The sequence below is a fragment of the Astatotilapia calliptera genome, unplaced genomic scaffold, assembly GCF_900246225.1.
Source record: "Astatotilapia calliptera unplaced genomic scaffold, fAstCal1.2 U_scaffold_2, whole genome shotgun sequence".
Taxonomy (NCBI): Eukaryota; Metazoa; Chordata; class Actinopteri; order Cichliformes; family Cichlidae; genus Astatotilapia; species Astatotilapia calliptera.
This window is the reverse complement of record NW_020535729.1, coordinates 593819-620254: the sequence shown is the minus strand read 5'-3', so window position 1 is coordinate 620254 and position 26436 is coordinate 593819. Positions and strand designations below refer to the sequence as shown.

General features: G+C 40.2%; 1 protein-coding gene and 2 long non-coding RNA genes across 3 annotated transcripts; 1 reads left to right on the top strand and 2 right to left on the bottom strand.

Moving 5' to 3' along the window:
* The first annotated feature begins 4807 nt into the window (after window positions 1–4807).
* LOC113017794 (uncharacterized) lies at window positions 4808–8342 on the top strand. The gene is made up of 3 exons (XR_003271578.1): window positions 4808–4858; window positions 6097–6157; window positions 8289–8342. It is a non-coding gene; the product is annotated as an uncharacterized LOC113017794 (long non-coding RNA).
* LOC113017762 (nuclear factor 7, brain-like) lies at window positions 5915–10673 on the bottom strand. Its single transcript, XM_026160877.1, has 3 exons — window positions 9828–10673; window positions 8263–8541; window positions 5915–6227 (listed from the first exon to the last, which is right to left on the bottom strand). Exons 1-3 carry the CDS (start codon window positions 10656–10658, stop codon window positions 5934–5936), a joined length of 1404 nt encoding a protein of 467 aa, XP_026016662.1. The 5' UTR covers window positions 10659–10673; the 3' UTR covers window positions 5915–5933.
* A 5799-nt stretch (window positions 10674–16472) lies between these two features.
* Window positions 16473–16866, bottom strand: LOC113017782 (uncharacterized). The gene is made up of 3 exons (XR_003271565.1): window positions 16840–16866; window positions 16666–16754; window positions 16473–16582 (listed from the first exon to the last, which is right to left on the bottom strand). It is a non-coding gene; the product is annotated as an uncharacterized LOC113017782 (long non-coding RNA).
* Window positions 16867–26436: the final 9570 nt, after the last annotated feature.

The following is a 26436-nucleotide window of genomic DNA, read 5'->3' as shown; positions in this document are numbered from 1 at the left end:
AATACTGTGTTTTACATCTAATTGTCTCAAGGCCTTATGATATCCTCCACACGATGCACTTAAACATATAAAAGTGATGATCACCTCTTTTTGAGTGTTTTAATCAACTGTCACGGGGTTTGGGCAGGTAAGGGCAGCAGAGTATGGAGCTGATAATCCACAGAAGCACAGAAATCCAGGGAAGAACTGTGAGTCATTTTCCCAGGAGATAACAGGCTTTTTATGGTAAAAAATATTTTGTACTTGTAAATCAAATGCGTTGTTGTGAACTTTTTTATCCTTGCAAACCAAAATATCTGAAAGTTTTATGTTTGTGCATCTATAGATAAAAAGAAGTTACATTTTGTTTCTCAAGGCCTGATTAAATATACAAAGAAAAACCCTACGTGCAAGGGCGTAGATTTGGTTTTGGAATTGGTGGGGACAGATGATTCAATCACCGAACCCTGCCCTGTTTCTTATTTTTTTCCTTTTTGTCTTTGCTTCTTGATTAAAAGAAAGGAGAAATATACTTGCCTACATATGCTATTCTACGTGCTTTTTTAAAATTTCAATTCATAGTTTTATATGTGAATTATATAATGTTAAATTACTATTAAACAAATGACTAAGTATTTTAGACTTTAGTTTACTTCAGCCATATTCCATATAAAAAGTGAGACATGTCAATTCAGATTCTTTGTCAAATATACAATAATGAATCAATTTACATCAGCAGCCTAACACTTGTCATGATAATAAATACTAGTTAATCTATAGCACCAAATCATCAGTCAGTCACCTGTGACCTCGCCGCTTCACCTCTGTCTGAGCTACAACATGGCAGAGCTGCCTCTGTCACCTGATGAATAACAGTGAGACATTCCACATACATGCAGTCACACATGTGCTTCAAATACAGTCATGAACCAACAAGTCATCATCCAATTTCACCTGTGATCTTGTATCACCATTACTCTCTGAGCTTTGTGTTGGTTCTTCTGTCACCTGACAAATAGGACATACATGATAATAAGAATAAAATGAGTTTCTGTCAATTTGTGCAGATCGTGACTCATCAGTAATGTTTGTAGGGTGAATGCATTTTTAAAACTATTTGTGCAAACTGCACTACAAGGTGGATATTTGCAAAATCATGATTATACATGACTATGACCTATGAATATGTCAGTGCCATTAGGATGAAATTTCGGTGTCACCAACATTTAACATTAGACATATAATTTTAACAGCTTCTGTAAACTAATATCCTGGCTTACTCGAGGCTGCCGTTTTCTCTGACAGTTTCAATCAAAATTAGAAATGCTGCTCTGAGACTGAGAGAACTAATAGTGCTGCCTGTTGTGCAGTTAGTTTCCAAAACACGTTATTCATGGTTACATATAGTTTTAGACTGATGTGGGCCAAAGCCTAGCATAGCCTGTAACGTTATTATGACGGACACATTTTATGAGTGAACTTGGCTTTAAGTGACTTACAGGTTTCTTTGAAGAATACTTTGTTATATCCAGGTTCTTCCTTTTTGCTGCCGTCCTCCTCTCCTCCTGGCAGGTCCTCGCAGCGCAGGCTTGCCGCTGCTAAAACTAAACAGAGCTCCCTGAAAGGCACAGCCAATCAGTGTTGCCAACTCCTCAGTAAGGAAAATCGCTATTGGCTGTCCTAAAAGTCGCTATTAGTTGCTAAATGATGTCACCGCCTAATTTGCATAATTCCTACGTTGTTGGAGAGAGAATAACATCGTGGAAGAGACATAAAGTGAGTAAAAAACGTCCTAAATGCATTTAGAATTTATTTAGAACTACAAATTAAATTTATTTTAGCAATTATTGTTTTTTGTAATGTCACAATTCCAACCCTGCTACTTTATCCGGGCTTGGAATGGAAAAAGTGACCCGAAATAGGCACTCTGGTGGAGTTATTGTGTGTGTGTGTGTGTGTGTTTATAAGTAGTTTTAAACCTGATCCACAAAACAGCATAACAGTAAAAGAAGAACTGACTGCGTTACAGTCAGTGCGGGAGCAGCGGCTTCGCCCATGCGCGATTCATTTGCAGTTCGGACGCACAGGTGTGAACATCTTCTGCCCTGATAGCAGCGGGGGAGGACTATTCTCCGTCCGTGAGCGCTTTGGAAAGGGCGAAGTGCCCCCGGCAGCACCCGCTGCTTGTTCAGAGTAAAAGCGATACCCGCTTTCACGTCAAAAAGTCGTCATAAATAAGTCTCCAATAACACCAGAAAAAGTTGCCAGATTTGTCGCTAGTCGCTTTTTAGAAAAAAAAAAATCGCTAAGGGGGTCTGAAAACTCGCTAAATATAGCGACAAAGTCGCTAAGTTGGCAACACTGCAGCCAATCACATTGGCCATATTTATCACATGACGTGACTCCAGTTGAGAATTTAACTATTTCTGCACCGCTGGGTGAATGAGACGTTGACAGGTCTTTTTTTTTTTCTTGTTTTTCTTTACTCGAAGAGATCAAATTATTGGTGGGGACAATTCAATAATTGCTGGATATTGGTGGGGACATGACCCTTCCATCCATGCCAAATCTACGCCCTTGCCTACGTGTAAAACTCCGCACTCAAGTTGCCTGGCTGTGTGTGAGTTTCAACTTTTTTTTTTACCCAATTTTTTCTTCCTTTCAGCTGATTTGTCATGTCAATCCCAAATGTAAAACTCCAAAAACAAGATGCAGGCACATCTAGTACACGCAGAGCTGCCACACAAAGAAACGACAGAGCATAGAGCGTAGCCAGCACTACAAATTTTGGATCCTCAGCTCTTAGTTAGCGGTGAGCGCAGTGCATGCTACGTCCACTGTGAAAGGGCCTTTATCCTGCGTAGTGTGACTCACAGCAATGGTCCCGGGTCAGTCCTGACTTTGTGCTAATCTAACCCTAAAGTAATAATGGTATTTCTAACCACTGATCAGAGATGGGCAGTAACGCGTTACTTGTAACGCGTTACTGTAATCTGATTACTTTTTTCAAGTAACGAGTAAAGTAAGGGATTACTATTGCAAAATCGGTAATTAGATTACCGTTACTTTCCCGTAGGAACGCTGCGTTACTGCGTTACTAAAACCGTGATTTTTTTTGCGAGAATGTCTCATGACAGTGACGTAAGCAAGTGCGACGTTGGTGACAGCAGCTGTGTGCAGATCAACAATGGATAATATATCGAGTGCGGGAGAGAGTATGAGCGTGCAGCGTTTAAAGTGTGGAAGTACTGACCTTACTTTGAGTTTGATTCCATAAAAAGTGACAAAAACATTAGCGTCCATCGTGCGTGGGAAGAAAACTTCTTTTTACAGCGAAAAAAACCCCTAAACTTCCGAGCAAGCACCGAGTAGCTACGACGTGATGGGAAACTCACAGAGACACTCGCGCGGATTCCTCAACTGACCGCAGCACACCTACACCAGGGTAACCCTCCGCCTACCCTGCTCCTGCTTTACAGGTGAAAATAGAGCAAAAGGACCGCTGAGTCTTTGACTTTATTTATTTTCTGCTGTGTTTTACTTGCATCTGTTTGAAAGAGTGAGTGAAAACACAAAAAATATTTTATTTTATGTGCTGGAATGTGTAGAAAATAGGTTTAAATGTTAAACTAATTTATTCAAGTCAGAGAATGTTGCATATAATTAAATGTTTTGCTTGATGCATAAAGTTAAAAGATTAAAACTGATAAAACAAGTTTTAAAAAGAGACTTTTCCATTTGATTACATTTTGTATGATGGATTATGTAGAAAAAGTAGAATTGGGCTGAAAGATCTATCACTTTATCACCTCTTCAGGTTGTAAATCGTGTTTTTAAAAAGTAACTAAGTAACTAAGTAACTAAGTAATTAATTACTTTTGAAAATAAGTAATCAGTAAAGTAACGGGATTACTTTTTGGGGGGAGTAATCAGTAATTAGTTACTGATTACTTTTTTCAAGTAACTTGACCAACACTGCCACTGATATACCACAACTTCAACAGCTAGCAAAAGTTAGGGACCTGGCTTGTACTAGCCTTATCTTTATATAAAGATCCTCCAGCTTCAAACTGTATTACCCTTCCAGGACCCGAAGCTCAGTAATGCACCCCTCCAACAGCCACACCCATATGTTCTCTGATTGGATTGTTAAATTTGTGTTGACATGACATTGACCAATCAGCTGAAACGAAGAAAAAATTGGGTGAAAATTTGTACTTGTATGTTGAAATCCACACACAGCCAGCAAACTTGAGCCCAGAGCTTTACGTGTAGTTTTTTGCTTTGTATCTGTATCCAGACCTTAACAAAAAAAACCGTTTGTAAATATTTTTTACAAACACAAATTTTCATCTATAGATGCACAAACATAAAATTTTCAGATGTTTTGGTTTGCAAGGTTAAAAAACACAGTACACAAATACGCATTTGATTTACAAGTACAAAATACTTATGACCACAATTTGAGCCCATGAGTATGTGATCAGGACGATGCCACCTTGAAATGAAACCGAAAAAAAATATTGAAACCGAAAAAAAATATTGTAACTGAAATAAATGTACTGAAAAATATGGTATTGAAACTGAAAAAAAATTGATAGTGAAAAAAAATTAATTGAAACTGTAATTTTATTGTTTTTGCTTACAATTGTTTTTCAGTTTCACTCCATTTTTTTTGGTTTCAAACCATTTTTCCTTTTCACTCTGCTGGCACTGTTTTGGCGTCTGGGCCGTGCTGGGGGGGGGGGGATTCTGACCCGCATTTATTTGCATACATTATAGAGGCCACTAGTGCTGACCAGGCTGCCATCTTTCTCTTCTTCTTCAGTAAATTGGACTACCGGACAGGAGGACCTGAGGCCCCACCGCATTATTTTTGGTAAGTTAAATATGTTTGTAAGCTAATCCGTAATTGGCAGGCTGGAGTAGCCAGAGATCAAACCACCAACATTCGGACTTGAAGATGACCCGCTCTACCTTCTGAGCTCCAACCCCTTAACAATTTTATACAAACAAGTTTTTTGTTGTTCATTTAATAAATGTCTTGATTGGATCTTTAAGAAGTTATGACCTTATTACTTACTACTACTGCTACATTGAAAGTGCTTTATAAAACTGTAATAATAATAATAATAATAATAATAACAATAATTTATTATTATTGTTATTATTATTATTATTATTATTATAAATTAGGATTTGTTCATACTAAATGAAACTGTGTTTCTTTAATCTGCAAAATTAGTGGCTGGAAGTCTAGATAAATGAAATAAATCGACAAACAGCAGCATTTTGTGGCTCTTCACACATGTTCATTATATTCTGATGATCCTGGATGGAGACAAACTACAGATAAGTGTGTTCAGCCCAACTAGTTTATCTCATTACAGCAGTTTGATGTTTCCCTTTGAATCCCCCTGAAGATCCTGACAGTGAAGCACGTACATAATACTCCAGCCTTTCAACTCTGAGCTTATTTAGTTCTATTAATACACTGAAATCTCATTTGTGTCATGAAGAAAGTCTTTAATCAAACAGAATTCAAAGATCAGAAACATTTCATATATGGAGTTAAACATGAATCATTGTTTCAACAACATATTTATTGTTGTCATAAACAGACAAGAAGACAACAACAAACTGCTCCTCCCATTCAACACATGTCAGTCCATATCCCAGCAAACTAAATCATCTCCATTTACACATCAAATAGAAACATGAATCACTTGTAATGATTAGAAACTTGATAGAATTTCAAATCTAGTTTGGGGAGTCATTCAGTGAGAAACAGTGAAATGATTTTCCATGTGAGAAGGTGGACAGCAGAAACAGAAAGAAAGAGTGAAACTAAAAGAGAAACAAAGAGCTTTGGAACAACGAGGCAGCAGGAGGACAGCTGCAGTTTAACAGCTTCAACTCACTGACAGGAAACAACATTAGAAACATCATCATCCTCAACTCATCTGCTGCACTGACACTGACACCTTCAACGGACACACCTTCACTTTATCACCAGTGTTAATGATTGGAAACATCCTGTGAGTGAAAGTGTGTGTGAAGGTGTGTATGTGTGTGTTAGTATCAGGATCAGAGAACGACAGCTTTCCTCTGTTCCAGTCCAGATTCACTCTGATCCTCTGGAGCTTCTTCTCTACTGAGAGATCGGATTCTGCTGATGGTGAGTGTGCTGAGTATTTTCCTTTATTGAACCATATTACCCATAATCCAGGCTCTATGTGTCCCTTCCTCTTCACAGCAGAGGCGGAGCCAGACATTTGAAACACCCGGGGCTTAGCCCTAAAGGGTAGTATGCATGTGGGATTTTCTTTTTTTTTTTTTTTGGGGGGGGGGGGGGGGGGGGGGTAGAAATGACTGAAAGATTAATAGGCTCTGTTCAAAAAAGAATGACTTCATATAGGGAAAAATATTTATCACATGTGCAAGACACCTTAAACTAGTTTTTTAATTAAGCAGCAAGGCGGAACAAAATCAGGGCTGTATCAAGACACGAGGACTAAACCCCAATTCAACCAGACCCAGAACTGATCCGGAATTAAAACAGGACTACAACAGTTCAAAATCAGGACTACTGAGGATTTAACCAAGACAGAACCAGAATCAGAACTAGATGATAGCAGCACTAAAAATCATCATAGACCTGCACTACACTTATTTTTTTAATTCTACCAAAGTACAATATTTAGATTGAGAAAAGTTTATATAATTATTTAGCCTTGTTGTGCAAACAAGCCTGCATAACTTAATAAATATAGAATTTGAAAAATAGCAAACCTAAAAAGAAACACTAGGTACGAGATACATGAGTACCTATGATACAGTGATACTTTTGGTAAACAACCATTTGAGTAACATGTGTGTCTCACCTGCTCTTGTTCCACCTCTGTTCTGTCCTCATTCTCCCTCTCCCTCTCTCTCCCTCCCTCTCTGTTCCTCTCTCTCCCTCTCTGTTCCTCTCTCTCCCTCTTTGTGCTGACAATCATCAAATATACAGTTTAAACCACATATTTATGTACTCTTCAGATCAAAACACAAACACTTTTTTAATTGTAAGATCAAATCAGACTAAATGTTTATTTTTTTAGATTGATAAATATAAAAACATATTTGTTAACTTTAAGAGTAAAGAGAGAAACTATCTGTATTTCTTAATTTTAAATGGCACCAAATTGTATTCAAACTGAGCCACATTTATGGAGCTCCACAGTTCTGTTCCTGGTGTTTTGGTTGACATCTCTTGATTTTCCCATGTCAAAGAAACAGGCTTTGTGTTTTGCCTTATATGCATCCACAGCTGTGCCACCAGTTTACTCACATGGACTCTACTAACCTATCAGAAGCTTCTTCAGCTCAGAATGGAATCGTCTGGAGTTTTCTTATTATTTAACAATAAACTTAGTGTACATGTACTCCTAAATTTAATGAAAGTGATAAAAATAGCTCTGTCTCTCTTTATTGTGACATTTAACTAATTCAAAAGATATTTCAATATTTATCTAAAACAAAAGTTTACTCTAAATTGATGTTGTACAGTAAAAATGTTTTATGTTTTCTCCCTAAAGTGTAAATATCTGGTTACAGATGTGAATATCCTGCTGTGTACTGAAATCCCTCTTGTTTTGCATAGAAATATACTGAACAACATACAAAGCATAATATATAAAATAACATTTACCTGAGTTTTTTCTTTGAAAGAAGCCTCTAATGTCCATTCTTATATTTCAGTACATAACTGAAACCGATTTAGTCGGGGAGGGTAAGAACTGAAAATATGAAATAAACACACGTAAGCTAAGACTCTCTAAAAAAAATAGCATTTGTTCGGATTTTCATTTCGCCATTTGTTGATTCACTTGAAGAGCAAGTAAAATAATATTGGTCAAGTGATCAGTTTCATATCAATCTTTCGTGATGCACCGTCATATTTACATTATTTGTACGGTATGAATGATTTGCTTTGGTACCTTGTCAAACTTAAGCTCTCCTTATTATGGCTGGCTCCGTCTCTCCAACAGCGCACTCACGGGCAGCAGATGCCCCGCCCCCTCGCTCAGTCGCTTAGTGCCTGAGCTTGGATCATACCAATATCAGGGGGGGATTCACGCACAGTCGTAAATTCCCACAGTGTGCACTATGTGCTTCGAATATTGTGTGTACTTTTTGTTTTATACAGTTGTCAGCCAGGCATCTAACTATGAAAAAATTACACTCCAAAATACCCCGGGCTTCTGACAAAACAACCCGGGCTTAAGCCCCGTAAGCCACCCCCCCGCTCCGCCCCTGCTTCACAGACTCTGCTAACACACCCAGTCCCCACCATGTACTGTCTCCAACATCAACATCCCAGCTGTGAGTCCCTGAGTTAAAGCCCTCAGAGCCCAGGACAGAGATGTAACAATCAATCCTCTCTGGATTATCAGGAAGCTGCTGCTTCTCTCCTCCTCGTCTCACACTGGTCAGATCTTCAGACAGGATGAGGTCTGGGTTTGCAGTGTTTGGGTCCAGAATGAGAGGAGTGTAGGAGACCACGTCCTTCATGTTGTTGACACCCTTAACGAGAAGTCGGGGCTCGGGAGAGCCTGAGTGCCCTGGAGGGACTTTCCCTGCCGGTTACACGATGGACGGGTGGAGAACTGGAGGACCGTGTGCCTGGCGGGACTATCGATCGAGGACGCTGAAGATATCTACCTATTCGGAACCATGATAACAGGGTTCATGCTGATCGGCGTTGGCTTAGCCCTGGTTTATCAGAGAAATAAGAAAGCGGAACCGGCTGTTCAAACCCCCACATGGCTGCCCGCTGGATTCGAAGCGACGGGACGAGGTGCGACCTCTCACAACGAACGTAATATGGTCAACACCTTGGAGACGCTTACAGCTGCTGTGAAGGCTCAAAACAACACCATTGAGCGTATGAGGGGAAACATCAGAGAGAGGCCTGCTCAAAATGAGACCCTTGAGCGACAGCTGGAAAACATCGTGGAACGGATCACTGCAGTTGTGAAGTCTCAGAATCAAAAGACTGACAACACCTTGGAACTGAAGTTTGATACCATCATGGGGAGGCTCGTGGCTCTTCAACGGGAGATCGAGAGACCAGCCTCGGAGTGCTAGAATTCGAGCTGCTCACAAAGGAGAAATCAACAATATTCAACATTTGGACACCACGGCTCCAGCTGCAGGCCCAAGGCTGGAGCCCACCAAAACAACTCCCTGATAACGACTGTGTGATGACTATTCTTCCCGTCCCATGAAGGACACCTGGATTGGCTGGAGGACTGTTTACTTAGCCTGATAGGCCGAAGGACACTGTCTCAGCTAAACTATGGACACGCACACACACACACTTACACTGATAAGCACTCACTCATCCCCCTCCCTTTCCAACGCCTTCGATGCTTGTGCCCTACCGGGGATGATAGCAGTCAACTGGACCAGCGCAGATGCTGCAGGACCGGATGCGCTGTGTACACCGGCTCTCTCTTACCCTTTACCCGCCCCTGTTGCTTGTCTCGTGTTTCTATGGTGTATTGATAGTCATGTGCTTTTGTGCTGAGGTGTTTTTTCTTTTATCAAACTGTTCTCCCACTAGGAGCTCAGTCTGAGTGGAGTTTTTTTTTCTCCTCCTCTTACCTCATGTAGTGTATTTTCGTTGTTTTTTTCCTATCAGCCTACCTTCTGACATGTCTGCCCAATGTGATGTTTGTGTAAAGTTGGTCAGAAGGTTCCTTTGTGAGTGCGCATCCGCCATTAGCGTGCTGCCTGCTGTAACCCCTAATTTCCCTCGGGATGAATAAAGTATTCTGATTCTGATTCTGATTCTGATTGTTCCAGATGTTGAAGGTCAGGTTGCCCAGGTGTTTGGCCTGGTCTATCAGAGCTCCTGAGGGCAGCTGTGGATCATCCAGCAGGGGGCAGCGCTGGACTCTTTCCACTGCAGCCTTGTAGTTGTGCAGGAATGAGACGTCTTCAGCTCTCAGCTCCTCCTCTGTGGCTCTGACTGTGTCTGAAAGAGCTGCTATCTCTCTGCTCAGAGCCTCCATCTTCTCCTTCATCATCCCACTCTTCTGCTCCTCTTCCTCCCTCAGTGCAGCCAGCCTGGCCTCCTCTTCCTCTGCTAGAAACTGATGAAGCTTCTTAAACTGCTCCTTAATCTGCCTCTCTGTGTGTCGGGCCTGGACCTTAATGTGTTCTGCTGTTTGATCAAACTTCACTTGAACTTCTTCACAAACCTTTAACTTCTTCTTTAAGGGCTCCAGAGTTTCCTGAAGTTCCTTCTTGTGTTGTTGTGCAGCTTCATCGATGGGTCTGAATCTGTGATTGGTGTGTTTCTCTGAGTCTCTGCAGACGACACAAACTGGCTGCTGATGGTCCAGACAGAAGAGTTTGAGTTTCTCAGAGTGCAGACTGCAGAGAGCCTCTGAAGCTCTCTGATCTCTCTCCTGTAAGAACGACTCACACAGGTTCCTTAAAGCTCGGTTTAAAGGTGGATCATTCACTGATATTTCCTTACAAACTGGACACTCACATATCTGTTTTTTGATCCACCATCTATTCAGACAGTCTTTACAGAAGCTGTGGCTACATGACAGAAGAACAGGATCTCTGAAGACCTCCTGACAGACCGGACAGCAGAGATCCTCCTCTGATCTGGAAGCCATTGAGTCTGTGAGTGAAGCTGAAAACAGCAGACAGGCAGTACAGTCAGTCCTGGCTCCCCTCCCTCCTCTACCACCTTCACTGAAACTTGCTTTGAGTCGTGTTTTTGCTCAAACTCACATTCAGTGTGTGGAGCGTCAGCAGCTTGAAGCAGCAGTGTTGGAGTTTTCCACTTTTCTCTCCTGTAGCTGGACTCACTCAGAGGAAGCTGCTAGTTTGGTCTGAGCTCAGTCTGATCGTCTGTGCGTCTCTCTTTACTGAGGACGAAGAACTTCCTGTTTCCTGGTTTGTCGCATTTCAGTGACATAAAAGCAGGAACTTCATTCACTTCATTCAGAGTGTGGCAGAGTGCAGACGTTTATTGCAGATCAGAAACGAAACCTTTTTTCAAGCGTAGAAAATAAAATGTGACTCCAAGAGCGTAGATTTGGTTTTGGCATTGGTGGGGACGGATGATTCAACCACCGAACTCTGCCCTGTTCCTTTTTTCCCCCCCTTTTGTCTTTGCTTCTTGATAACAAAAGGAGAAATATACTTGCCTACATATGCTATTCTAAATGCTTTTAAACCATTTAAAATTACAATTCATAGTTTTATTTGTGAAATATATAATGTTAAATGACTGACTAAGTATTTTAGGCTTTAGTTTACTTCAGCCATATTCCATATAAATCAGGTATCATACAAAAATAAAAATAGCTCCAAATACAGTCATCACAATAAAAGAATATTACTTTAAGGACTTAACATCATTACTTCAGTTATACTACACCAACATCTGTTATATTTTGGCACTAAGGGAACACTGAATGACCTGGTGGGTTTTGTCCATAAAACTACTCGTCTAAGATTACCACAAAGTAAAAGATCTCTCAACAAAAGTATGCAACAGTTGCCCCGATCAAATCAGTGAGCTGGGACTTTTTATTCTTAACATGAACTACTGTTACAGCAACAGACATCAAACAACTCAATGTCCACTATGTGAAGCAGCCAAACACATGCCTGCTCCTCTCATTAACTGAGATAAACTGCTGGCATATTGGTTTTACATCTATACTGTCCAGTCTCTCCTGGTGGACATACAGCAGCATTGTTTAATCTCATTTGAGTCATTGTTGACCTTAGTCATGTTTTTAGTCTTCTGAGAGCACTGAAGCTTCTTTCAGCCTCAGTACATGCGTTTTATCCTCAGATTACAATTATTATTCTGTGCTTGATGTGCCTCACCTTTGGCCCACTCCACACTTGTTTGTTAGTTTGTTTGCTTGTTTTAATCAATTATAAATCATGCTTTTTATTTGTTTTTGTTTCTAATGTCTCTGTAAAGTATCGTGTTGTTGAATTGTGCTATACAAATAAACTTATCTTGCCTCCTCCATACCTGCTTCATGCCCTGGAGGACGGGGCTGTGGCCCCCCCACACCCTCTAGCAGATCATTACATGAAGGAGCCTTTTAAAAACAAGTGCGTCCATGCTCACAGGTGTACACACGGGTGATCACACCCACAAACTACACCCTTTTTGGCTCCTACCTCAAAGCACACTGTGTTTTGTTGATCTTATGTGCTGCACAATAATGTTTAACATTTAGTATTTACTGTTATAGTCACATAGATCATCGGGATGTTGTTTATTCTATTACTCTCGTTTTCTCTGCTTGTGTCACGGCCAGGCGGATCAGCTGCACGCTGATCAGCCCTCTGTTTCTCTCTCTCTTCCTCTTCTCTCTCGCCGGGGCGGAACTCACTGTGGGCCCACGCCCTCGGGAAATGAGACACCTGGGTCTCATTAAGGGGAGCAGCATTTAAGCCAGGAGGTGACTGCTGTTCGTCGCTGGATCGTTGTCTACCACGCGTTAGTGAAGTCAAGCTACAGCAAGTTTAGTGAAGAGTGTTTTCCTCTGTGCGTCGTCCTTAACCCTGTCTCCCTGTCTACAGAGCTTCCTGGATTTTTCCCCGTGTGTTTCCCGTGTGGCAGTGTCGGAGTGTGAGCCTGTGATCGTGTGAGTGGATATTCTGAAGAACGCGTGCTTTCCCCTGGACTTCCTTGGAGACCCCTTCTCCCCCCACTCAGCTGTATATAACACCCCCCCCCCCCCCCCCCCACACACACACACACACATTCTTGTATATACACCTGGTGACTTGTAAATAAACCCTTCTTGTGAGCATCAGAACTGGAGTCCTGCGCTTGTTTTCTTTTTTCTTTCTCAACAGGTGATCCAGGTGATTGATATATGTCTTTCTATGTCTCTTCTCCGCTGTTTTTTCCCCCTCTTCCTTTCTCCCTTTTCTTTTCCTGATTCAAGTCTGTCCTGTATTCAGCAAGTGAAAATAAAAATAAATAAAATAAACAATAAAAGGTGAATCAAATGGACCATTACGGCAAGGCTGGGATGGTCAATTTGGTAAAGTAAATCCGTTGGGCATCTTTCTTTGCCTTTAGACAATAATTCTGATGGCAAAAGAGCCAAACGGGACAGGCAACAAACAAAAAGTATCCCTGGGTAAGTTGGTCATTGGAGTATGAATGTCTGAATGTAGTTAGGAGGCACTAGGTATAGCAGAGACGAAAATACGACTCAAACCACCAAAGTGTGTCATAATAAGCAACATGCAGTGACACATGACACACAGGAATATGAGTGTGAATACAGCCTGTCATGTACAGATGTGCTCATGTGGTCTGGTTTAACAGCAGATTTCTCTACAAGTTCCTGCCTCTTTCACACAAGCAGTGGGCAAATATATATTTTTGGAATATTTCATCTTTAAAGTATGATGTGAGCCATGTGCTGATATCACTGCTTCTGTCCAATCATCAGTGCCCTTCGATCTCTGATGAATAGTAGGATGTTCTAGCTTTACAGAGGGCTTTTTTATAGAGCAACATTCTCTTTTTCCAGGCTAAATGAAGATCTTCTGCATTACTGAGACATCTTCAGCTTATGAATTATCTGCTTTAAGGTTCGTGAGTTATACCAGGGAGTGAAATTCCTATGATTTAAGGCGTTCTCCTTCAGAGGAGCCACAGTATCCAGTGCTGTACACAATGAAGATGAAACTGGCATGGTTCAGGGTCAACTGACTCAGTATTTTGAGTATAGTTCATAGTGTTGGGTCTTCAGTGTGTCAGCCTGTCATTCCCCCTGTGTTAAAGTCTCCCTCTCCTTTGTTTATCCCAGTTACGTCTTTGTGTCTTGTCTCCATTTTCTGTCCTCCTTGCGTTTCATTCCATGTTTTCCCAGCCCGTCACGTGTGATGGGAAATTCGACTTAGCCCTCACATTTAGATTTATGTGGTTAGAATTTCACTGTATGTTTTTTGTGTAACCTTTTCATGCTTAGATAAAGTATTTGTGTATGTGTCAGTATGACCTCGTGAAATAAAAAACAGCTTAGCTAGGCCTAACAATGTTTCACTTTGTTATCTGCTAGCCGCTTTGCTCAGAAGGATGAAGCTCAGAGCCAGCGCCAGGTGCTGCCCTGGGAAAAGATAGTGGGAGTCTGTTCAGCAACAGCGGGGGTTGGACAAAAGACTGTTGTAACTGAAAGATACACAGAGTTTGTGCGATGTTATAAAAGGTGTGCTGCGATGCCCCAGGTCAGAGTGCTAATAACTTAGACCTGTGTTGTATTGATGTGTGTATCCCTTTTCCTGCACACAGTAATAAATAGCTTGACCACAGCTCTCTCCGTGTTGCAGACTATTTATAAAAATTCCACAACATATGTCTCTCTCCGTTTCTCTCTCGTGTCCTCACTCCCTCTTGTGTCTGCCTTTTCTCAACCCCTGTGTCAAGCTCCTGTTGTTTCAAGGTTTCACCATGTTCCTGTTTTATTTTGACAGTCTTGTGCTTCTTGTGCAGTGTGTTTAGTTTTACTTCCCCTGTGGCGTTTTGTTCATTTGTCTCAGCTGTGTTTCTACTTCCATCATCACACTCGTATCTGTTTATTGTGTAAGCTGTCATTCATTTGTCATCAGGTATTACATACAGATACACATTACATACAGAATTTCCCAGAGGAACCCACCCGAGGGATTTATAAAGTCACTATCAGCAATCTGCAAACATACAGACACACAGAAAATATTCAAGAGAACTTTGTGAGACCTCAGGCATCCAGTTTTACTCTGAGACAACGTTCAACCTTCATGTCTGAGCAGGAACATTGGGATTTGACCTTTTACTGTCATTGATAAAAAGTTATATATTAAACACAATTGTAGTACAAAGCATAACTGCAACATGCGTATAAAATACTTCCCAGCACTAAACATGTATAAGTTTCTCTGGAGTTTTCAGTCAGCTGTCTTCTCTCAACCTTCCTGTTTCCACTACAGCTGCTCTTTTTTAGATTGTAGAAATCACATTCAGGCCTTTTACATTTGAAAACTTCTGATTTTAACATAAACCTCAAAGGAAACAAAAAACTTGAGCGTCAAAAATATTTATGGTCATGGATCTGGAACAATGTTACATGATTTATTACTCAGTGTAAAAATCCACAAAGTACTTATTCACTTAATAATAGAAAAATAGTCCCTATTTTCACGAGTTCACTCCAGCCAAGCTAATGAAACAAACCAAATTGTCAGTGTGGGCAAGATGTAAATGTTCCATCCATTCGCTTCCGCTTATCCTTTTCAGGGTCGCGGGGGGCGCTGGAGCCTATCCCAGCTGTCATAGGGCGAGAGGCGGGGTACACCCTGGACAGGTCGCCAGTCTGTCGCAGGGCCAACACACAGGGACAGACAACCATTCGCACTCACATTCACTCGCACATTCACACCTAGTGGCAATTTGGATTATCCAATTAACCTATCCCCACAAGTAAATGTTCTATAGTGAAATTATTGAATAAGAAAAGGAGCCGCACAAGGCAATAAAACCCTCTGCATATTTCCATAATTTTTTAAATATGTATCTCTTGTTTTATATTACTTTCTGTATACCTGCCCACATCGATGCATCGTTTTCAATCAAATAGCTGTTTTATTACTTGAAATAAAAGAAACTGAACACGTAAAAACCCTTTAAATTATAACTAGAAGAAAGCTGAAAGCTACAAACACAAAAGTAGACAAACATGTTAACACAGGAGAAAATACAAGTCAAAAACTAAGACCTCACCAGTAACTATGGCAACACCAGCACAAGCTTTACCCATCACCTGCTCTGCTTACTACAGTTAGGTCTCTGTGACTCTGTCTGCTCCTACAAAGTGGCAGTCAAGTTAAAATGACAGATACGAGGACATCCAGCATGCTTTGAAACTGCACTCCATTGAAAGCGATGAACCAAATTTCTATCAGATAAGGTTTGGGACTGTTATGGTCTCATTCATGGCTGTTACACTTATTAAACAGCAGAAGTAGAAACAGGACATAAACAGTACAATGTTTTGTTGTCCCCCCTGACCTCCTCAAGCAGATCTCTGGCTCTCCTCACTTTCTTCTCCATCATTTGTGTAAGTCAGCAGAGGTTGCTGTCAGAATGAAGCAGAACTATGGATCCTAATAAACTGCACACAGACAAAGCCTGTGCAGTGACGTCCACAGAAGGACAGAGTCTAAAGTGTTGAAAGAGACACTGCAAAACAAAGCAAGAGACTAGAGCCTATCAGGAAAACTAGTGAGTGGACCTCTGATTAAAGACTTTCTACCAAACTACAACTGCAGCTGAACAAATGAGCTGTTGGTGGAACTTTACACTCTGAAATATTGAAAGATTCAAAGGATGAGACAGCTCAGCACAGCATGTTATTAACTTCACACATGAAGTGGTTCAGTGCAGTCAGACTTCAGTTTTGCAGTCACCGTCCACATCCTGCTTCTTTGACTGGTCGTCACGGTAACTCTGGACTTTCCTCCAACGAATCCTGAAGTCTGTCAGTCCTTCTGACAGCATGAGGCCTGACAGCTGGACAAAATGTGCAGATGATGACAAACATGAAGCATAGTTTGAACTTGTGTCAAGTTTGTGTTGGTGACTGAACTGCTGACCTGCTGTGAAACCTGCTGCTGGATCTCTGTGCTGTGCATGTCTGCCTCTGACTGAAGCTTCATTTTCACCACTGTTTGCTTTGTCACTGCTAAAAATGAACCACATATAACAACACAAACATTAGTGTTTTACATGATGACAGGATCTTACAGTGTTTGCATTCTGGACCTCACCTGTGAAACAGAAAAAACGGACTCTGTAGTTACAGCCACCATCATACCATTTTCCAGATAATACATACATTGATACACAGTACTCATTGGGATTGAGGTTATTAGGCTCAGAAGACATCCAGTTAGTGAATGTGGAGGTTGTGTTGTCAGACCAGGAGGCCCAGGGATCCCTGTAGAGGCCAATCCACACATACTGAACCCCTGATCCATTCAAAGTGAGCGTGATGTTGGATTTCTCCTCTTTGCTTCTTATACTGGTCAGGTCTGTGTGGTATGTCCTGCAGTACGACTGAGCTGCTGACCAGGAGCAGCTCTCCATCACTAAGATGTAACTTGTACTGCTGGCTGTGAAATATTGAAAAGAGATTTTTTCTTTTAAATAGGTAAATTATGACTCACATAAAACTGTAACAACTATGGTAACAAATCTTTTTTCCTACCATTGTAACACAGGAAAGGGTAAGAAGCTCCACAGGGTCTATCATCCATCTGTGTTTGTCCCTGAAGAGCCACACAGTATTCCCTTGCATTTACACAGTCTGGTTGGCCGTTAGCCCAGATCAGAAATTCATGTGTACTGCCAACATAAAAAAGTTTTCCCTCCATGGACCACTTCCAGCTGTAACGATCATTATAGAGCCCTGTCCAAGCCCAGTCAATATTTTGTGCCATTGTCACAAGCAGTTGGTTGATGTCGCTGTTGTAGATAGTGACCAAGTCAGTGAAGTGTTCTCTGCAGTAACTCTGAGCTTCAGTCCAGGTCTTCAGCTGGTTCACAAAGTGGTATTCTCTGGAGTGGGGAGGAAGAGTGGAAAGTCCTCCTGAGAAAAATAAAAAGTTTTTATTGTGGAAACTGGGCTGTTAGACAAACCACTGAAAAAGACTGAAAAGACAATATAAATAGTCATACTTAATGGAGGTTTATCAGAGGCAGAAAGTAAAAAGCAAAAATAATTTGTTATAGTTATATTACCTAGATTATTGAGATATTTTACTTTCTTATCTTACATTTTTACAGAGATTTCTGTCCTTTTAGTTTATATAATATTTAGTTTATCACATTTCTCCGTTCAACACATTTGATTGAAGTTTGTTTTTCATATCACTGCATAAAAGAAGGTCCTGCTGGTGAATGAGCTATATTTTTATATTTTTAATATTTTAATTCTATTTCTTTTTCTCTTCTCTGTACTCAAAATTAAGAAACCATTACAACTTTTTTGGAACGTCACCTTATTTTGTTTATTAAAACTATATATATATATAAATAAATAAAAAAAACACCCAGCACGCGGTTTATCCTTCAAGCTCTGGGAGCTTGAGGGTCCTGTGCAGTATCTTAGCTGTTCCCAGGACTGCACTCTTCTGGACAGAGATCTTCGATGCTGTTCCCGGGATCTGCTGGAGCCACTCGCCTAGCTTGGGAGTCACCGCACCTAGTGCTCCTACATATTATATTATATTATAGCTGTAGATTACAGCTCAGCATTCAATACCATCGTTCCCTCGAAGCTGGACAGGAAACTACAGGATCTAGGACTGAGCAGCTCCCTCTGCAGCTGGATCCTGTCTGACAGACGCCAAGTGGTCAGACTGGGCAGCATCACCTCATCCCCCATCACACTGAACACTGGTGCTCCACAGGGGTGTGTACTGAGCCCTCTCCTATACTCACTCTACACCTACGACTGCATGGCCACTAACAGCTCCAACATCATTGTGAAGTTTGCGGACGACACTACAGTGGTGGGTCTTATCACCAACAGTGATGAGACGGCTTACAGGGAGGAGGTCAGCGCCCTGACCCACTGGTGTCAAGACAACCATCTCACCCTCAACGTCGCAAAGACAAAGGAGTTGATAGTGGACTTCCGGAGGTGCAGAGAAGCACACACCCCCATCACCATCAACGGCGCTGCTGTGGAGAGAGTGAGCAGCTTCCGGTTCCTTGGAGTACATCTGGCTGAGGATCTTACGTGGTCAGTACACACAAACAAAACAGTGAAGAAGGCGCAGCAGCGCCTCTTCTTTCTCAGGAGACTGAAAAGATTCGGCATGAGCCCCCGCATCCTCAGGACCTTCTATCACTGTGCCATTGAGAGCATCCTCACTGGATGCATCACCACCTGGTATGGCAACAGCACCGCCTACAACTGCAAAGCTCTCCAGCGAGTAGTGCGGTGCTCTGAACGGATAATTGGAGGTGAGCTTCCCTCCCTCCAAGACATCTACAGGAAGCGGTGCCTGAGGAAAGCGGGGAGGATCATCAAGGACTCCAGTCACCTCAGCCATAAACTGTTCAGACTACTTCCATCAGGAAGGAGGTTCTGCAGCATCCGGTCCCGTACCAGCAGACTGAGAGACAGCTTCTTCCACCAGGCCATCAGACTGCTGAACACTTCATAGACACCTCAGCTTCACTACTGGAACTTCAACATTATGCACTCCACACTGTATATAAATGCCACTTGTTCTGCACATATTCAACTCTGTATATTTTATATATTTATTATTGTTTACTCTATTTAATTTGTAAAATATGTGTACACACACACACACACACACACACACACACACACACACACACACACACACACACACACACACACGTAGGAAAATATTTAGTATACACATCCAGAAATGCATACACTATTATATATTGTACATATATTTATTAGTTTCAGATGTAGCCATTATTGTATTTTGCACAACTCTGTTGCTTGTGAAGCTCGCACACAAGAATTTCACTTACATGTGCTGCACCAATGTACCTGCACATGTGATGTGACAATAAAAGTGATTTGATTTGATTTGATATATATATATATACATATATATATATATATATAGTTTTAATTGGTGATGTACAGAGATTTTGCAGAAGGAACTTTACAACATTACAACATATATGGGGACAGAGATCAAATAGCCATATACATTGTTGGTCAACATATCCAACAGAATTTCAATTTCTCAAAACTGTAGTAAAATGTAAGTAATAGTTCCCAGTTGTTGTAATCTTTGTTAATTGCACAAAACTCAAAGATCTAGACATTAATGCTCAAAAAACATCTCACACAACATATCAATATTAACGCAAACGATTGCCTCAGTTGCACTGAGTACTACTAAATTTAACAGCTTAATTACATTTAATCAGTCTCGAAACTTCGACTTATTAACTCAAACTTTTGAGAAAATAACTTTAAATTTCAAGTTAGCGCTGCCCAATCAGTAATCTACGTGAATGATGTAATTTCCTTGTTACCCGGAAACTGAAGCCCTCAGCTACAAATGCTACAGCTAAGCTACCAGTATTACATCCAGTCATGAATGCACAGATTGCTGAGTATTTTCAGCATGGCTTCACAAATGATGAAATCCTTGTGTTATTAGCTGAATCACATGGTGTTACTATCAGCAAACGTACTCGCAAAAGCGCCAATTTGTTGCAATCCAGTTTTCAGTGCCCATTCCTCTGTGGAATATGCTTCTGGGTAACAGGAGAGTGACTTCATTCGGAAATTACTGATTGGCAGAGCTAACTCAAAATTTTGAAATCTTGAGTTATGTTTCTCGAAATTTTGAGAAAATAACTCAAAATTTCGAGTTATAGATACTTGTTTTTTAAATTTTTTTTTAGTGCCGGAAACGGGTTTCCATAAACAACACTGCATTGTTAATATTAAAAAAATATTAAAATATACCATTTTTTAAATTAATGTCAAATGCCAAAAACGATATGTAGTGCTGCATATCGGAATAGTAGATTTGACTAAGAAAACTATTAAAACTCTAATATGTACATATACTATACCACTGTTATGGGTTTCTTATTTTAATATTTGCTATACTTGCTTGGTTAACATTCATATTCAAAACAATAACAATGAGAAATTTCTTGTAGTCCAATTTTTGCAACAACAAAAAAATTAAACTAAGTATTATGCTCTGATACACTGATCCAGACTCGAGTTTTTAAGTTCGTGAACAGGATCCAGGCTACTTTACTCTGAATGAATACAGGGTCATTCAACCCCTTGGTCATAATTGTAGTAATATATGTAGTGTATAGATCCAAAGACCAGTCATATTTATATTATCTCTTTACAGAAAAACATCTCCGATTACCTTGCAGCAGTGGTTCTCAAACTGTGGTACACGTAGTACTGGTGGTACTTAGGCTCTCTCTAGTGGTACACGGGGAAATCTTTGATCAGTTTTTTAAGATTTAACAATATACCATTGTGGAGCTATGCAAAGATGACACGAGAGGTTCTTCTGGGAGCTGGAGTTTACCAGAAAATATTTCCCCAAGCTCGAGTGCTCTGTGAAGAGTAGCCTTTCCTTATCGCAAGTGGTCACGGCTGCTACAAAGCACTGGTGGGCTCATTTCCCTGGACCTTAAAACTGCAAGGCGGCAGACAATGCTGTGCAACGGTGCCAAAATGCTGATGGTAAATAAAAAGAGCCCTTTTCCGCAGTGCTGTGATCCCAGCCACTATCCATGAGTTGGAGGCCCCCGGATAATCAGTGGAGTCACGGAGGGTTATCACATTGGTGCTCATTGTGAAAAGTTTAGTGGACAGTGGATCCAGCGAGGCCACCACAAGATGTATTTTGTGTCATCAGCTGAAATGCCACGAAGAGCAAACTGAGATTTGATGTCCCCAAACCACGAAGGAGGGTCATGAAGCCAACAATCTTGGAGCTTAACCACCACAGCAAAAATTACAACATACAGCTCTGCTATCACTTCCGACATAAATGAAGACAGAGAACTAAACAGCAGTGGTGTTTGTAGGGTTACTGAAGTTGGGCTAGTTGGTATATAATGATGTGCTTTTTTTAGGGTCTTGTTCAGATTAAAGAGAACAAGATAAAAGGCATTAAAACATGTTAAAAACACAACAGCCTTAATAAACTTAGTAGTTTGGAACTGGAAGCAGGATTCACAAGGTTTAATCACGTCATCACTTAAAGATCGGATATCCCACCTGCTGTGAATATTTTAATGCGGTACACTTTTTATGATTATCACTTGTCACATCTTCTTTATGGCAGTTAAAATAGATAACATTCATATAAGATATGAAATTGTCTCATGTAAACTGTATATGGTGTTAAATAGGCCTATACTACTGTACTTTAATGTCAGTCATAAGGGTGGTACTTCAAGAGCCATATATTTTATGAGGTGGTACTCATTGTGAAAAGTCTGAGAACCGCTGCCTTCAAGTACTGACAATTAAGGAAATAAAAAAGATGCAATACCTAAAAGTAACATTTAGCTAACAGTTATCTTGCTATGCTAACACAGTTAGCAGAAGGAACAGAGGGACATTGGCACTGTCCTCATTTACCAACAAGCAGAAGAGTAAAACCCAACTCTGCATCTTCAACCATAACTTTTTAGTCATGACTAAGGAAAAAACGTGCAGTAAGTAGCTCTGACCAGCATATGTAGCCTTAATGTTGTTCACCTTCGCTATAGACACTCACAGTTCACAAGGACTACATGGTGAGCTAGTTCAACCTACTGACATAAGAGGTATGTGAAGTTTGGTGTAGCTTTGTATTATTAATTCTGAACCCTACTTCGTCAATGTCCAGGATAAGCATTGTATCAATTATAGAGTGTGTGAGATTATTTTGTTATCATATGTTACCTTATATATGAGATCAAAGTAGTTGCATTATAATATGGTATGTAGTTTTAGTTTGCATTAGACCTCTGACTTAGAAGAGTGTGAAAATCATTAGATCTGTTGGATTGACCTGTATTATGTTGAATGTCTTACATTGTTTCAAAGGAGTTGTTAGGATAATGGATGTTATTTTAATCTCACTGAGATCATTTACATGCACTGTTATTAGTTCATTATTACTTCATTAGTCTGCATCAGTTTATCAGCAATATATCATTGTATCATTCATCATATCATTCTTAGTAAATCGGCTACAAGGTAATTCTCCACCAGCTTAGCTGTGGATCCAGATGGCCCAAAACAGAGTCAGATAAGGACACTGACCGTTTGTTGGCCGGAAACTGACACTCTCACACAACTAAACATTCTACACACTATTGGTTATGTTCCCAGATACAGAGGAGTAGAAACATCTGGAACATGTTGTTGTTCTTAGCCATAGAAGGACATAGAAGGAGAACTTTCTGACTGAGGGGAAGTTATCATTTCCAGTAAGGTCTGTGTGACGTCATCATGAATAATATAAAAGATATGGAGAGCCGCCGCCCGGCGGAGATCTGTTGCTGTACGCTTGTCTTCCCATGCTTCTGTTATAGAAGTGTGTAATAAAGATCACTATTCTGGCATCTACTGAGACCATGCAGTTGTTTGTCTTCTCCTCAAAACTCGAATCATGACAAGTGAAATCAGTCAGCTAACTTAGTGAAGGTGCTTTATTTTGTAATACATTTAAAAAAAAAATGTTGGGAAAGAAGTGAAGGGAAAAAAAATCTTATTTATTCCCAAAGCTGGACAATTGCAATGTATCAACAGTCTGTTTCTCAGTCATCCAGGTCATCGTAGTTTAAGGAGCTTGGAAAGAAAAGTGTCTGGACTTCTTTAAGTTACTTGAAGACGTTTCACCTCTCATCCGAAAATCTTCTTACAGTTCTAAAGTCAAATGGGGGAGAGTCCCAGATTTAAGTCCTAAGGGAGTGTCCCCCAAGGGGGTCACAGAAAAGAAGATTAGACACCAACTGTCTGCCATCTATAATCCAGTTTTGAGATCCTTTCCCAGATGCCTTAACGCCCACTCCCATCCTTGGCCTTTTGACCTCAGGAAATTACATGATAGGGTGGGGCTAGGTTTTGACAGCGGCTTCACCTTGGCTGATTGTGACCTACACCCGTTTTCACACCTTGGCTTGTGCCATTAGGTAGAGGATCAATAGGGGGTTCTCGACCCCCTTGGGGGACCCTCCCCTATGACTTTAATTGGGGACTCTCCATCATTTGACCCTAGAACTGAAGAACCTTCTCGGATAAGATGTGAAACGTCTTCAAGCAACTCAAAGAAGTCCAGATGCTTTGCATTCCAAGCTCTTCAGACCATGTATCAGCATTAAACATTAAAAACTAGTTAGTTCAATAGCTACCATAGAAATAGCTGCAAACAGTCATTCAAAAAATCTAAATTTAATGATTTTAAAAAACCAACATAATTGAAAATTAATGCAGGTATTGTGGTATTAGGAGGTAAAGAATTTCTCCCAGTGCTTGCGGTTGATGTGTTAATAAATACATTTTTTTAAAATGTGCATGTAATTTGGTTACCCAAATGACATCAGTCTGTCTCAATGTGTTTATAGGATATATTTGAAATGTTTAAGATATTAATATTACTGACCTGAGAGCAGCAGGATGACCAGTAAACAGGTTTCTTCCATTCTCTGCTTATGTATAACAGATATAATCATGATTATTATTGTACCATATTTATTACCAAAGATGTTTATTTAAGATTTCTTATCTCCAGTCTAAGTTTCTTAGTAATTTATTTATTTATTTAGGACAGTGCATGTTAATGAACATAAATGTAAAAAATTACATGAATGTAAACATACCAGATTAGAGCCAAGGGCTAATTTCCATCTGTTGTCCATAAACATAAAAAATAGACATAATTCATAAAAAAATCATAATTCATTCATAATAAAAACTCCATCACTAAACTCACACATACACACCATTCTGTTCCCAAATAAAACATTAAAACTATACAACTTGTACATGATCACATCCTTGATTTGTCCATAACCAGTTTTTAACCTGTGCCTTAAACACAGTTTATATGCATGTCCAAAAACATTAAATCCAATACTTTTTAAAAATGTAAAATCTGTCGTATCTTTAAAATGGTTTAAATCATCATTTTAGAATAATGTTTAGAATATAAAATACACAATAATATAAGATTTGGGGAAACCTGCAGTCAACTGAGACTGAAGAAGTCACTTGGATGAGTGACGAAACGTTTCTCCCACAAAATGCTACGTCCAGATGAACAGAATCAACTTTTGGAGACACAATAATATAATTTTATAATTAATGATGCATAACTTACCTGACAGCTTATCTTTGCATCTGTGGACTGAAGTTGGCTCTTAAGAAGGTCTGCATTTGGTCTTTTCATATATTTTACTGTCAAATGAGGAAAGCAGAAGGGAGTGACCTCTCTGTAGAAACACACGTTTACCTAAACTATTATTGTATGTTCTGAGGTCTGATCAAAGGCAAAACCAGTTTACTGATTATCGCCTTACCTTCTCTAATTGGAGTTGAAAATGTTTCAGTTTAAAGCTTCAAACTGAATACTGTACAGGGAGTGCAGAATTATTAGGCAAATGAGTATTTTGTCCACAACAACCTCTTCATGCATGTTGTCTTACTCCAAGCTGTATAGGCTTGAAAGCCTACTACCAATTAAGCATATTAGGTGATGTGCAACTCTGTAATGAGAAGGGGTGTGGTCTAATGACATCAACGCCCTATATCAGGTGTGCATAATTATTAGGCAACGTCCTTTCCTTTGGCAAAATGGGTCAAAAGAAGGACTTGACTCAGAAAAGTCAAAAATAGTGAGATATCTTGCAGAGGGATGCAGCAGTCTCAAAATTGCAAAGCTTCTGAAGCGTGATCATCGAACAATCAAGCGTTTCATTCAAAATAGTCAACAGGGTTGCAAGAAGCGTGTGGAAAAACCAAGGCGCAAAATAACTGCCCATGAACTGAGAAAAGTCAAGCGTGCAGCTGCCAAGATGCCACTTGCCACCAGTTTGGCCATATTTCAGAGCTGCAACATCACTGGAGTGCCCAAAAGCACAAGGTGTGCAATACTCAGAGACATGGCCAAGGTAAGAAAGGCTGAAAGACGACCACCACTGAACAAGACACACAAGCTGAAACGTCAAGACTGGGCCAAGAAATATCTCAAGTAATTGTCCTGTGGGGCAACAGGCTTTGTGAGTCTATACAGTCATCAAATGTTTTTGCAGTGGCACCTCAGTGTTACACTTTTATTTAACATGTTTCAAGGCATTTTATAATGCTCATGTTTCAAAGACGTTTATTGACAATAAAACAACTACATGCAGTTCTGGAAGTGGTGTCACTCCCAAAACTAAATATTATGGTATTTTTGGCCATGTGACCATACCTGTGCTTTCTTAAAACCAGGAATTCTGTAAATGACGTACCTCAGTGATTAAAGAAACATACGCAAGGTTACGCTAAAATGATTCTGCTTCACCAACATGCAAACCATTAGGAAAATCAAGCTGTTAAATATGAAAAAAAGCAAATATGCTCAGACGTCATTCTCGGAACAGACATAGTTGTTAGGAGGAACAAGTGGGGAAGGATTATGGAGTCTGTGTCTCCATGATTCAGTTTGTTAGTGAACCTAAGGGATGGGAATGCTTAGGCCTCTAAATCCTAACCAGTCGCTGGCTTTAGACAGGAAACAACATCTGTAAAACCTGAAAAACTGAAAGCAGCGACTCTGTGCTTTTCAGTAAGATTTGGGTTATTTCAGAAATCCAAGGCATAGTGTCACAGGAGAAGATGAAAG

Excerpts from the sequence above, each read along its gene's own strand:
- LOC113017762 (XM_026160877.1), bottom strand. The coding sequence starts at position 10,658 with ATGGCTTCCAGATCAGAGGAGGATCTCTGCTGTCCGGTCTGTCAGGAG. Across the intron at positions 8,542-9,827 it reads ACCTGACCTTCAACATCTGG|AACAACATGAAGGACGTGGT; the intron begins AACAATCAGAAT and ends GTTAAGGGTGTC. Across the intron at positions 6,228-8,262 it reads AGCAGGGGCGGAGCGGGGGG|AGGAAGGGACACATAGAGCC; the intron begins GTGGCTTACGGG and ends TCTGCTGTGAAG.